The sequence below is a fragment of the Polypterus senegalus genome, chromosome 9 (genome assembly GCF_016835505.1).
Source record: "Polypterus senegalus isolate Bchr_013 chromosome 9, ASM1683550v1, whole genome shotgun sequence".
NCBI classification, from domain to species: Eukaryota; Metazoa; Chordata; class Cladistia; order Polypteriformes; family Polypteridae; genus Polypterus; species Polypterus senegalus.
Window position 1 is genome coordinate 87,604,968 of NC_053162.1, and position 13,774 is coordinate 87,618,741.

The following is a 13,774-nucleotide window of genomic DNA, read 5'->3' on the forward strand; positions in this document are numbered from 1 at the left end:
TGCAATTGAGTTTTGTGTTCCAGTTTAACGATTATACAGTAAAACCAATGATTATTAACACGCTTCATAAAAGTGAGTAAGAAGTGCCTATATGATATAAACATTATAAATCCTGATATAAATATTCTACTTAAGACTATGGACACTGCCTCCGTACCAATAAATGACATTCTAATTTTGGTTACTGAGTAGTATTTTATTTTACTAAATTCATAGGGATGCCAATAATTTCGACCCCTCAAGAATATTTAAAATAAAACTAAACAAAGCGGAGCGTGTTGTGAAATCCCACGCTTTCTAGTTGGTTTTAGTATCCAGGAAGTGTATTGTTGCTATTCATTGCTTCCTGTTCCCTAGTGGTATGAATAGGACTGTACACGCCTATAAAATCCCTTTGGCATCCAGCGTTCGCTGTTCCACGAAGCGATCTTATAAAATCGAGGATTATTTGTAATAGCCTCGCTTGAGTTAGCCTAACAGTTCACTTCAGGCTCATTGAGTTTCACTTAAACAAAATTCAGGTGTATTTAATCTCCGCTAATTCAAGCCAAGCTTGATAAGCGAGGCTCGTGCGCGTCCACGCGATATAAAAGGCAGCCTTGTTAATCGATGCTGGATAAGTAAGAATGGAAACTAAGGAAAGGGCTGCGTTTTTTTCGCAGGCGGAGCAAGAATTATTATTACAAGCCTATGAGGACTACAAAGCTATAATAACTAGAAAGGGGAACACGAGCTGTATTATCAAAGCTCGTGAGGCTGCATGGCAGAAAATAGCTGACAAGTTAAATGCGTAAGAACATGATTTTAGTAACTTTTGTGTTAAGGATGTCAAACTATTTAACAACTAAATGAGAACAGTTTCAAGCCTTCAAAATGTATAGTCATTAAAATTTCCTTTTACATATGCATTTTGTTACCAGTTGTAAGGTACTTTAAGGTTATTTTAACACATTGATAAACAGGACAGCATGTTAATTATATGGGTTCATCTTGGATAAAAAGTGATATATAATTGTAATTATTAATATAATTATTAATAATGCTTGGTTTCAGGAGCAACATGAGTGGAACGAAAAGGTCCTGGCAGCAAGTGAAGAATGCGTCATTATTGGCATACGCTCCTGCTGCAGTATTGCCACATTATGCAAAACTGCACAGGCTACTACAATGTCACACGCTCTGTCTGGTGTAACTCTGAGATGCCGCAGGCAGTTAAACCTGGATTTTAACTGTCCAAATGTCATTTCAATGCGTGCCCTTGTCTTACAATGGGCATGGTTGAAATGTCTTTCTGCTTGTGTTGCAGGATCTGTATATGGTGTGAGAAGAAACGGTAGACATGGGTATCCTCTGTCACCAAGCAGCACACCAGGAAAAATTCCTATAATGGAAAGTAGACACATTAGACTGTAGTATAATAAACTATAGTATATTTGTGAATTTTAGTTGACTTGCCTTGTCTGAGGCTTTGAGCCAGTGAAGACTCGAAAAATTCTGGCATCATGTACTGATCCTGGCCATTTTGCCACAATGTTTGAAATTAGATGTTCAGCAGTGCATACCATCTGAAACATTTTAGGAAATGGTAATGACATACATTGCTAATGTTGGACGACTACACTTTCACCTCTTGTATATAAATGTGAGATATTATCAGTACTTACCTGTACATTAATACTGTGATATGATTTGCGGTTTATGTAATCAGGCTCTGTTGGACCTGCTGGAGCCTTTATCCTCACGTGTGTACAGTCAATGGCTCCAATGACGTTAGGAAAGCCTGACAAATTAAATTCAGTTACTTATCAGGTAATGATTTATGTGCTGTAAATGAGTAGATGTTTAAAGATTAAGCACCATTAATTCCAAAGAAAGTTTCCTTAATGGCAAGAATTCCTCGGTGGCCAGGAAAGGTAATGAATATATTTAAAAGGCCTTTAATGCAACGCAAACCTTCCTGATTTCACGGCACACTGTAGCTTTGCTTAAATGTTCAGCATCCCCCACACTGTACAGAAATGAACCACTGGCAAAATAACGCAAAGCGATACACAAAGACTGTGCAACCGTAAGGGCTTTAGAGCGACGTGTGATTTTAGAAATGTAAGGTTCCAATAACTGACACAAATATGCAATACTGTGTCTACTAAATCTATAGCGCTCGTATAAATAATCATCCGCAAAATGCAACGGATCTATCCTGGGCCGAAGTAATTGTGGAACCTGTTGCCTTAAAGCTCTACGAATGAGCCTCGCTCCCTCATCAACTGGATTATGAATAAATGGGCACGCCATGGTTATTCATGTAAAAGCCTTCAATGCACTCCTTGTCATTTTATACTTTCTAAGTAATTAGAATCGCCTGCATGTAATCTGTAATAATTTTATATTGGAGGGTCGATGTGTGCGAAAGAGGGAGTGAACAGCAGCAGAATAATCCCAGCCCCGCAGAATGTCGTGCTGTGACATCACATGGCTTGTCCAATCATATTCATCAAACTAAGCTAAGCTTCACAACTAACCTGCCACAGAGCAGGCTTGTCCAAGAGCATATGTTGGCATAGTAATTAAGCGGAGCTTCAGGTTAGCCTCGTTCGTGGAACCGAATTTTGAGAAATTAAACCGGGATTATCGAAATAAACCTGGATTTTGAGGTTAGCTCGCTTCGTGGAACAGCCCTCAGGTCAAAGATGTTTATTGATAAACACAGATCAGGCAGCATGTATAGAATAATGAATAAACCATTGAATATACAACTAAACACAGTCACAGTGATAAAATGTTTCAGTAGTTTGGAACAGTTGCACAATTGCCAAGAGAACGCCGCATGGGTCTTCATGCACAGTAAGGAAGACGGAGAAAGACATCATAAAAATTTCCAATTATCACAATTTCAGAAGTGTATAGTTTAGTGGAATCTTAAGGTTATTAATATTCAGAATCGAGTGTTGCACATCACCTCCATGTCAGCAAGGTTTTGAAAAATACTGCATGAAAGACATCACCATTTTTAAGCAAATTTTCTTCATACAGTACACTATAAGCCTTCAAATTGCAGACTCTCAGCTGTGGGATATAACTCCTCTTTGCTTTTCTTTGTGCCTCGAACTAGAAGACACCATGTGCTGATCCACACTTCTCACGAGCCAACAGCTGGTCATACTCCATACACCATTAGATTCATATGTCCCAAACTTGTTTTCCTCCTTAAACATGGTGTTACACTCAATCATTTCCAACACATCTCCACACTCAATTACTCTTCTTTCCCTCAATATTCCTGGTACTGAAGCAAAACCTCCCTGATAACCATCAGCATGGGCTCCAACATGCCCATTCAAACCATCCCCCATTGCAATCTCCTCTCCCTGGGCTCTGCAGGTGTCACCTTCATAAGTTTGGTCCAAACATCATCTGTGAGGCACTTGCTGAGACAATGCTCATCAGTTGTATGCTAACAGTCAGCTTAATGAATACAACATTTTGGTGATAATGATGCATGAAGATGACCTTACTGAGCTGAGCTTAATGAAATAAGATCAAAAAGTGAATTTATGGCCATGCACACCATAAGTATGTTTGATGATAAAAGAGGACTGCATATGTAGAAAAACACCTGATATCCATAATAAAATACTTTGGTTGGCCATTAATGGTTCTATTCCAAGAACTCTTCTTACCACTTAATTCTACTAAGTACCAGGATATTTTAGCCCAAAAACTGGTTACCTCTGCCCATAAGTTGAGACTTCATTACAGCCTTTCAATAAGACTTTGTCCCCAAGCAGATATTAAAATCAACACAGAAATTAATGTTTTGCAGACCTGAATCCTGTTGAAAAACTGTAGGGTTGTGGTCCAGGGTCCCTCCAGCCTTCTCACACTTTATTGGATTAGTTTCAGTGCTATTATCCTTTCAGTAAATATTAATTGTAGGAGTGCCAATAATTTTGAAATCTATATTTTGAAGAAATCAATCAATGTTTCATGTATTAAAATAAAAATATACTGGTTCCCCATATAACTGTGCCCAAAATATGTCTTTTTGTGTTTCTTGCATACATTTATTTTTGTTCAGTTTTATGAAGGGGGCGTATACTTCTTGAGTTGACTGTATGTGACTGGAGTCCAGCCACGTGCAAATGTTCGCTGATGGCACTGCTATCGTGGGCTGCATCAGGAGTGGGCAGGAGGAGGAGTATAGGAACCTAATCAAGGACTTTGTTAAATTGCGTGACTCAAACTACCTACAACTGAACACCAGCAAAACCAAGGAGCTGGTGGTGGATTTTAGGAGGCCCAGGCCCCTCCTGGACCCCGTAATCATTAGAGGTGACTATGTGCAGAGATTGCAGACCTATAAATACCTGGGAGTGCAGCTGGATGATAAATTGGACTGGACTGCCAATACTGATGCTCTGTGCAAGAGAGGACAGAGTCAACTATACTTCCTTAGAAGGCTGGCGTACTTCAACATCTGCAATAAGATGCTGCAGATGTTCTATCAGACGGTTGTGGCGAGCGCTCTCTTCTATGCGGTGGTGTGCTGAGGAGGCAGCATAAGGAAGAGGGACACCTCACCCAAATAACACATGTTTTCCAGTTTGGTACCTCTGACTAGCCAATCGGTACAGGTCCTTTTCTTCATCCTTAGTGTCCAGCTTCTCATACAACTTATCATACGCCTTTTCTTTAGCCTTTGCCACCTCTCTCTTCACCTTGCACCTTATCTCCTTGTACTCTTGTCTACTTTCTGCATCTCTCTAACCATCCCACTTCTTCACCATCTTCTTCCTCTGTATACTCTCCTGTATGTCCCCATTCCACCAACAGGTTTCCTTTTCCTCCTTCCTCTGTCCAGATGTCACACCAAGTACACATCTTGTTGTCACTATTTCTACTTCTGCAGTTGCCCAGCTGTCTGACAACTCTTCACTGCCACCCAGTGCCTGTCTTACCTCCTCTCTAAACTCAACCTTCCAGTCTTCCTTTTTCAACTTCCACCATTTGATCCTTTGTTCTGCCCTCCCTCTCCTCCTCTTCTTCTTGATCTCCAGCATCATCCTACAGACCACCATCCTCTGCTGCCTGACTACACTCTCCCCTGCCACCATTTTGCAGTCTTTAATCTCCTTTAGATTGACTGTTCTGCATAGGATATAATCTACCCGTGTGCATCTTCTTCCACTCTTGTACGTCACCTTATGTTCAACTCTTTTTTTAAAGTACATATTCACCACAGCTATGCCCATCCTTTCTGCAAATTCCACAATCCTCTGACCTTCTTCATTCCTCTCCTTGACACCATACTTTCCCATCACCACCTTATCTCCTCTGTTCCCTTCACCAACATGTCCATTGAAATCACCACCAATCACCACTTTCTATCCCTTGGGTACATTGTCCATCACCTCATCCAACTCACTCCAGAAATTTTCTTTCTTATCCATCGAACACCCAACTTGCGGAGCATATGCACTAACAACATTCATCATCACACCTTCAGTTTCCAGCTTCATAATCATTACTCTGTCTGATACTCTTTTCACCTCCAAAACACTCTTGACATACTGTTCCTTCAGAATAACACCTACTCCATTTCTCCTCCCATCCTCACCATGATAGAACAATTTGAATCCACCTTCGATCCACCTGGCCTTACTCCCCTTACATTTAGTCTCTTGTATGCACAGTATATCAACCTTCCTTCTCTCCATCACATCAGCTAACTCTCTTCCCTTACCATTCATACTGCCAACATTCAAAGTTCCTACCCTCAGTTCCACTCTCTTTACCTTCCTCCTGTCCTCCTGCCTCCAGACATGTCTCCCCCCTCTTCTTCTCCTTCTTAGGCCAACAGTAGCCCAATTTCCACCAGCACCCTGTTGGCTAACAGTACTTGTGGCAGCCGTTGTTAACCCGGGCCTCGACCGATACAGTATGGAAATTTGTATCGTTGTCTGTATATTGATCTGGCAAAATTTTACACCGGATGCCCTTCATGACGCAAACCTCCCAGTTTATCCAGACTTGGGACTGGCACAAAGAAACACACTGGTTTGAACATTCCCCTCTGTTCTTGAAATACTAGATTTTAAGTGATGGATGCCCAATCCAAAGTGCAGTATAGTGCTCAAGACCACTTATTGTAATGCCACCTCTTTTGATTTTTGCTTTTTATTGTGGCAGACCCCGGCTGGGGGTCTTATAGGTCTCATGTAGCCTTCGCTATATTTTCAAGGGGAGCAGCCATGGAGTGTGCAATACCTCCCCCAGGATGCTAGATGGCAGCCCCCCTGGGTTGGAACGGTGCCTCAGTGTCCCGCAGGGCTCCATGGGAATTGGAGTTGGGTGTAGCCCTGTTGGGTCCTGAAGGTGCCGCCAGGGAGTGCTGCAGCTGGGACTCCTGAGCCCTTATGAACGGTGTATTCGCCACACCCAGAAGTGCAGCCGGACCTCGGCAGTCAACCACCTGAAGGACTTCTGGGTAGATTCTAAAAGGGGCCAGCAGCCAACACTCAAGGGCAAGAGTTGGGAGAAGGAGGGTGAAGGTTGACGGAGAGGAGTGGTGATTAAAGGAGAAGAGTGTGGCGTTTTGTGTGGTGATTTGGGACTGTGTTGTTCCTGTGGGACACAGGGAAAACGTGCCCCACAGGTGAAGAAAAATAAAAGATTAATTGTTTTTATAAATGCCTCCAATGTGAGTCTGTGTCAGTTCCTATATAGCACCTTTTGTTACACTGGCATCCCAGATGAGACACTCTGCCTGTTCCAAGGCAGGGACCCATTAAAAAATAATTGTGTAACGACCTGGCACAGCAGTGCGAGGCACCAGCACAGCAGTGAATGGAGTGCCCCAGAGACACACACATATTTTTTACATATATATATATATATATATATATATATATATATATATATATATATATATATATATATATATATATATATATATATATATATATATAGTGGAGGCTGACCCGGACACAGACAGGCAGACACCATCTTTGTCACTCAAACACACGTTTATTTACACTAATATTTACAATAAGTGCACCACAAAACCTCCAAAGTCCTGGCCACACAATGCTTTTCTCTCACTCTCTTCAGGCCGCCTCCTTGCCTTCTCCAGCTCAGTCCTCTCCGCTCCCGACTCTCGCCCCGAATGAAGGGAGGCGGCCCCTTTTATCCACACTTGGATGTGTGGCAATCTCCCGCTGACACTCCCCAGTGTGGAGGAAGTGCCAGCTGTTCTCCCGGAAGCTCTCCGGGTGTCCCTGCTTCTCTTCCCCCCAGCACTTCCTGGTGTGGCGGAAGTGCTGAGGTCCAGGGTCCCCAAGGCATTGGGGCACACCCTGGCGGTGACCATGGGCCCCTACAGGGTGGGGCTTCCACGCCCTGAACCCGTGGCCCCCAAGTGATCCCAGATGGGCACACGCCCACTTCCGGTCCTCCAAAGCGTCCCGGCCAGGTCGTGGCCCCTGGCACCCTTGACTATATATATATATATATATATATATATATATATATATATATATATATATATATATATATATATATATATATATATATATATATATATATATATACACACACATACATACATACATATAGATGGCATATCAAGATCTCCTTTGGTGTCTAATGTTATTCGCGGAATATACAGTATATATATATATATATTACCTTTCTTGTCACTGTTAAAATTTGCATCGCTTCTCCGTGATCATAAATGTACACCTGACCAAATTGTGTTTTCTTTGAAATTAAACTTGTCATTGCCAAAACTGTTGCGGAACCACAGATTCTCATAGCGTATGGTCCATTATTGTGTAAATCTACGTTTTGTGCATTGGATGATGCGAAGGCGAAAAGACTTTGTTTTCTGCTCTTTGCCTTTTATTTCTGACCTCGCTTTGTCCTGCTATTTTTTCAATTACACCTGGTCCTGATGATTAATTTTCTTTTGTTTGCACTAATGCTATCTTGACTGTCTTTTTTTATACTGTTGTGACTGACATAATAAAGTGTCACAAAAGTTTTACTTCAACAATCACCGACTTCGTAGCCCCAAACACAACTTTCTAGCACCCTTTCCAACCCCTCCTCTCCCGTGTCCCACCTCCCCCCTACCACATCAATCAGTACCCAACTATTAGTCTTCCGTGCTGTACTCCGCCCTCCCTCAATCAGGCTAAACAGTCACTTAAAACAAAAATGGCTTCAACCTGGCTAGGACGCTACAACACTTTTGATACTGCTTTCATATTGTTTACCTTTCTCTGCATGTGTATTGTGCCATCGTTTGTTTGAGCCTTTCGAATTCCACTGCTTTCATAATCTCTTATCTGCCATTTTTTCTCTCCAACGCTTTTGGGTCTCTTTTCTACACGCTGTTCTTTCTTCTTTGCTTAGTCATTGACATTTCATCTAGAACGTTTTGTCCTTATATGCTTTATATGTGCTGAGAGCACAGGATCTGTGTGTGCTACGTTCCTTTACACGACTGAGTGTTTTGCTGGCCGTGCTCTTATTTGATATTGTTTGTGTCGCGGGTCTTTTAAGTGTCTTCCGAGAACTTCCAAGAAAATCACGTCTCATTGCCCCTGCTTTTCCTTTCCATTTTTTTTTGGACCCTGATTCTGAAAAGGACAGAACTTTATTTTGCAAATATAAGAAAGCTTGCATTTTGAGGATTATGGTCTTTTGCCTTGTTTCAAAAAAAACACCCCCAAACCCCCCCCCGCACATCAAATTGGCATATAGGCAATCCAAAATCATGATGCCCTCTGGTTTTCTAATTTACTATGTGATATGCACACCCATTAACCCACTATCAGTGTTTTTATGTTACAATACTTGTTATTATAACATATGGACATGTGTACAGAAACCAGTCAAGTGCCAAAGGTTCTGTACTGTATACCTGAAAGGAGGGGTAAGAAAATTGACTAACCAGGATGGCTGAGGTCTTTAATTATGTCATTTGCCTATCTAAAGCAACTCTTGGTGTATATCTCCAGCTAGATACTGGTAATATTTTGTGCCATCTTCACTACCTACTGCAGTGCTTGATGCTCTCAAATTGAGCAGGTGCTGTACCAAGGATGCAAGTATGGACTCCAATGTGCACCTGTAGAAGTTTGTGAAAACAGTTGGAGACATGCAATCTTCCCTTAGGCATCTATAGTGGCATTAGTGAGACTTTTTAAAAGAAATGTGTTGTTCCCACTTCAATTTGTCAGTGATAGTCAATCCACGACATTTAAAACTGCTCACTCATTCAACAGCATCACCACAGATGTAGACGTTCGTGGACTCTGCTATATACTTTCTGAAGCCTTTGGTCAGCATCTAAGTTTTGCTGATATTAAAGGTAAGACTGTTATCCTAGCACCACTTTGTCAGCAGATAAACCCTGTCTTGTCATTGTTAGTGATAATGGCTTATGATGGTGGGTATTTTTCTTAAATGTTTTGAGACTAGCTCCTGGAAGTTGTTTCTTTTTATTCTTCTTTAAACTTACATTATTGTCAAAATTCATATTATTCATGAGAAATATGAATTTAATTTAATAATTGAAATTATTACAAATTGTTCCACCTAATTATCTTACTTTTCAAAAATGCACAACTGAAAAGCAAAATGAGGATGACCAGTGTGTGACCGTTTACTATAAATCAGTATTTATTTGTCTTCTTGCCATGGTGTGATGGCATTTTTTAAATATTCAAGCATCTACCCAATGTGAGGTTTTCAAATATGTGTATATTTGTAAGCAACATGAAACATACTATAAGCTATCTTTTGTTATTTTTTTCCCATTGTAACAATTTATAACAAAACGGTTCCACGCAAGTGAATGTATAATGTGCTCTTTAATTTAAGGAGGTAAAAGTTAATCCAGATTATAAAAAAACACTAAGCAACTTTAATTAGAAGCAACAGATAAAAAACTAAAAACAGGGCCATGACATTTTATAATTAAATGACCCACCAAAGTCACCACCATTGTGACATAAAACTGAGATTATAATCTTGAATCCAGGATAACAAAGCGTCAAGTGCTCAGTTTTAAATTCAACACTCAATTGTAATCAATAGCGCAGAGAACAGTTTCATTATTATTTGCATTTTATTCATGCACAGCACCTTACAGTACATGGATTACTGTCAAAATTTAACACAAGTACATTCACAAGCATAAAATACAAGTTTACTTCAAATTAACATTTCACATATTATTGAAAACAATTACACAGTTGCATTTATTTCACTGTACATGTATATTATGAGTATTATACATAACTTACCAATGTAGAAATGGAATAAAAAATAACTCCATGTAACACTTTGAACAGTGTATTAACTCTGCATTTATAAACAAAAAATACAGTATATTTACCCTTAGATAAAGCATGCCTTTTGTGTATTTAGGTTTGGATAGATTTTACGATAGTTCAAATAGTAAATAATTCCAGTTATAATGATTATTGTATTATATTTTAAAAAACACACACACAAAATACATTTTTATGTTTGTGTTTTCTTTGAGGCTAGAATAAATTCTAAAATCGGGACATGCACATTTTCATTTAAATAACTGAGGTACACATGATTTATTCTGTACATGAACATTTAAGAAATTCCCATCATCTGAAGATGCCAAATATATCATGGCTAACACACTGAGAACAATACTTTTCAGGAGACAGGTGTTTATTTTATTGTTCTTTTAAATCATTGCTTTTAACCCATTTCCTAAGTAAAGTGCAACACATCTAAGCTAAATGTAGTTTTCTGTGCAATAATTAAGCTGCTAGGATAGCATTAAATAAAAGTGCAGCCTAACAGCTAATATCATTTGATTGCTTCCTGAGGTAATGGTTAATTATCAGGGTGCTAAATATTATAGCAGGCTCAAGCATTTGCTACTGTCATAAAAACTGTTTAAATATGGACATAATTAGTATATTAGATTAACTATACATTTTAATTAGGTCATTCAATTTTTGGGGAAAAAGGCAAATCAGTGTGATAGCATGTACCTGCTGTATTAATCTCTTATGACAAAAGTGATTTTTTAAAGCATAATTAAATTGGATGAATTTAATATAAAGCAGGTTTTTGAAACATTGATCTTCACAGAGGTATATACTTTAAAATCTTCAAACCAATTTATGGTCAGAAGAAGCCAAAGATTAATTTGGTATCAAAAGGCAGCAATGCACTGTGGGCGCTATAGCTGATCTGAACACATATATATTTGTGATTTGACAAAAATTGAATATTACTGTAGCCAGATCATTTTTTAAACATTGTTTCAGTTATTTTGCATGAGATTTATCTTTTCGAAACAAAACAGCAACTGCCCTTTTCTCACACTATAGGAAAATTACCCCACTGCATTTGTAGTGTTCTTTGCACTGGCTGCATGGTTATACTGCAATTTCAGCCTCTAACATATTCATTTTGCTGTCAACCATTAGAGACTTTTAAATGTGGTAAACCCTTTCCTACATTTAACACAACAATGTGTAGTTTCACACTAAATACTAGTTTGAACTTCAGTATATTCAGTGCATTGTCAGTTTTCATAAAGGGAATGTTTTAGCTCTTCATAAATACTTCAAAATAGAACTCAGGTCTTCTCAATATTGAATTCATCTCCAAATAAAGTGTCTTTTCAGTTTACTGTCAAAAAGGTTAACATAAACCAAGTGTACTAAAAAAATTGTATAAATTTAACATTAAATGCCATGCTCTTTTAATACAAGGCAAGTAACAAAATAAAATTAGGGAAAAATAGCTTTAATTTTCATAAAATATTGTCTTTCAAAGTGAAGATGGAGTTCACTACATGCAAACAACATAACAATCTTGTACCCTGCAGTGATATTTATACTAAAAATTTACAAAATGTAATAAGTCTCAAATTTACTCTGTATCGTGTTCTCAGACCTACTGTATCTGACATCTGCTGCAAGTCATTACTGCTGAAGAGATCAGATGGTGGCATTAACTTCTCACTTCTCACAAACATCAGGCACAGTTTGCTTGCGTTCCGACATCCTTGCACATTTTGGGCAAGTGGTAGAGTTGTCATAGTAACAGTCTCTGGAAGCAAAAAACAACATTGTAAATCCTTTAAATAAAATATTTATAGTTAAAATGCATCCATTTATGAAACACAAAATTCAGATACAGCATGAAGAACTACTGTATTGCCACAATACAGGATAATCACACTGCCACCAATGGTACTGGCCCGATTTAGTTATTTACAAGGAAATAACTGCAACATGTTTTACAACATTTTGTTAAATTATGACAGGAGACCTATTTCAGGGTCTTTAAATTTAGGGACACGGATAGGTTTTGTAATATTTTCAGATAATTTTCCCAGTTTTTATGCTCACATAAAATTAAGGAAGAGAACACAAAAACTAGTATTATTATAAAAAATAATTTTGCATTTTAGTTAATTACATTTGTAAACACTAAAAAATCTGAAGTTAATATATACACAGAAATAAGTGCCAGAAATAAAAAGGAAAAATATTTGCACTTTATAGACAAATGAAACTTTACACCTCAATCTCTTGTGTATGTAACAATTTTTAATTTGTCTGTCCTTGTATAGAATTGTGGCTATGTTAAGGGACAGTAGAATATTGTACATATGTTATGTAAAAAATAATTTTGTAAAATTGAACAGCAAAGGAAAATGTTAAAATATGCTTCTCTACTGACCTGTGGAAGACTGCAGAACAGTCCTTGCACACTGATGTGTGGCTGTCAAAAGGAAATAAGATGTCTCCTTCCTTGCACAATTCACAAACAAACCCCTTGGCTTGACACTTCTAGAACAAGTAGATGACTTTTTGTTTACAGTTGTATGTTAGGTCTTAATAATATTTACATTACAAAACAACTCTCGTCTATTCAATACAGGTACTGTAATATATATATATATATATATATATATATATATATATATATATATATATATATATATATATATATATATATATATATATATATATATATATATATATATATATATATATATATATATATATATATATGTGTGTGTGTGTGTGTGTGCATGCAAGTCAAGATTAGCATGAGATTTGCTGTTGAACAGTGCCTAAAGTAGCCCTGAACGTAAATATACAAACAAAAAACACACAGTGCAACAGTCTCTTTCAGTATAGGTTCTGCAAGAAAAAAAACATTTTGATCCATACATTTTAGGAGAAATTAGTTAACTTTTCCTTACTGGACCACTCTACAGTGAGTAATTAAAATGAGAGTTTTTTGCAGATATGGATACTTGAGATGCAAGCTAAAAAAAACAGAAAAACAAAAGTATCTCATATCCATATTGTAATTGGGAATAGGGTTGTACATCTAATTAGATGCTGTAATATTTAGAGGAAAAGAGTTTAGGAAAATGTCACTGTGCAGTCTTACCTCACAGTCCAGTTTGATGTGCTTTGCAAATGTTGTGTGGATTTCTGTTAAAGAGCAACTTAGGCGGCCACTATAAATATCAATCAGATCCTGTAGAGAATACATTTCATCATTCTCCACAAAATGCTGGCGGTCCTGCAACTAAGAGAGAGTTATACTTTATTATGTATTTACAGTAATTGTTTGAATGCCTATAAACATTTAATTCTACAATAAAGCTAAAAAAATATTACTGTGATGTTTTTTCAAATCAAATTTGTTAAACCAACTGTAAATCTGATCTTGGAAGACACTGGTG

The 13,774-nt window shown here is 38.0% G+C and overlaps 1 protein-coding gene across 2 annotated transcripts in view; it reads right to left on the minus strand.

Moving 5' to 3' along the window:
* Positions 1-10,116: 10,116 nt before the first annotated feature.
* def8 (differentially expressed in FDCP 8 homolog) overlaps positions 10,117-13,774 on the minus strand; it is a 44,588-nt gene continuing 40,930 nt past the window's right edge. For both annotated transcript variants that reach the window (XM_039763404.1, XM_039763405.1), the window contains exons 10-12: positions 13,477-13,617; positions 12,754-12,863; positions 10,117-12,117 (exon numbers count right to left, since the gene is read on the minus strand). In XM_039763404.1, coding sequence (XP_039619338.1) covers positions 12,027-12,117; positions 12,754-12,863; positions 13,477-13,617 — 342 coding nt within the window. In that variant the 3' untranslated portion in view covers positions 10,117-12,026. The remainder of the gene's footprint in view (positions 12,118-12,753; positions 12,864-13,476; positions 13,618-13,774) is intronic.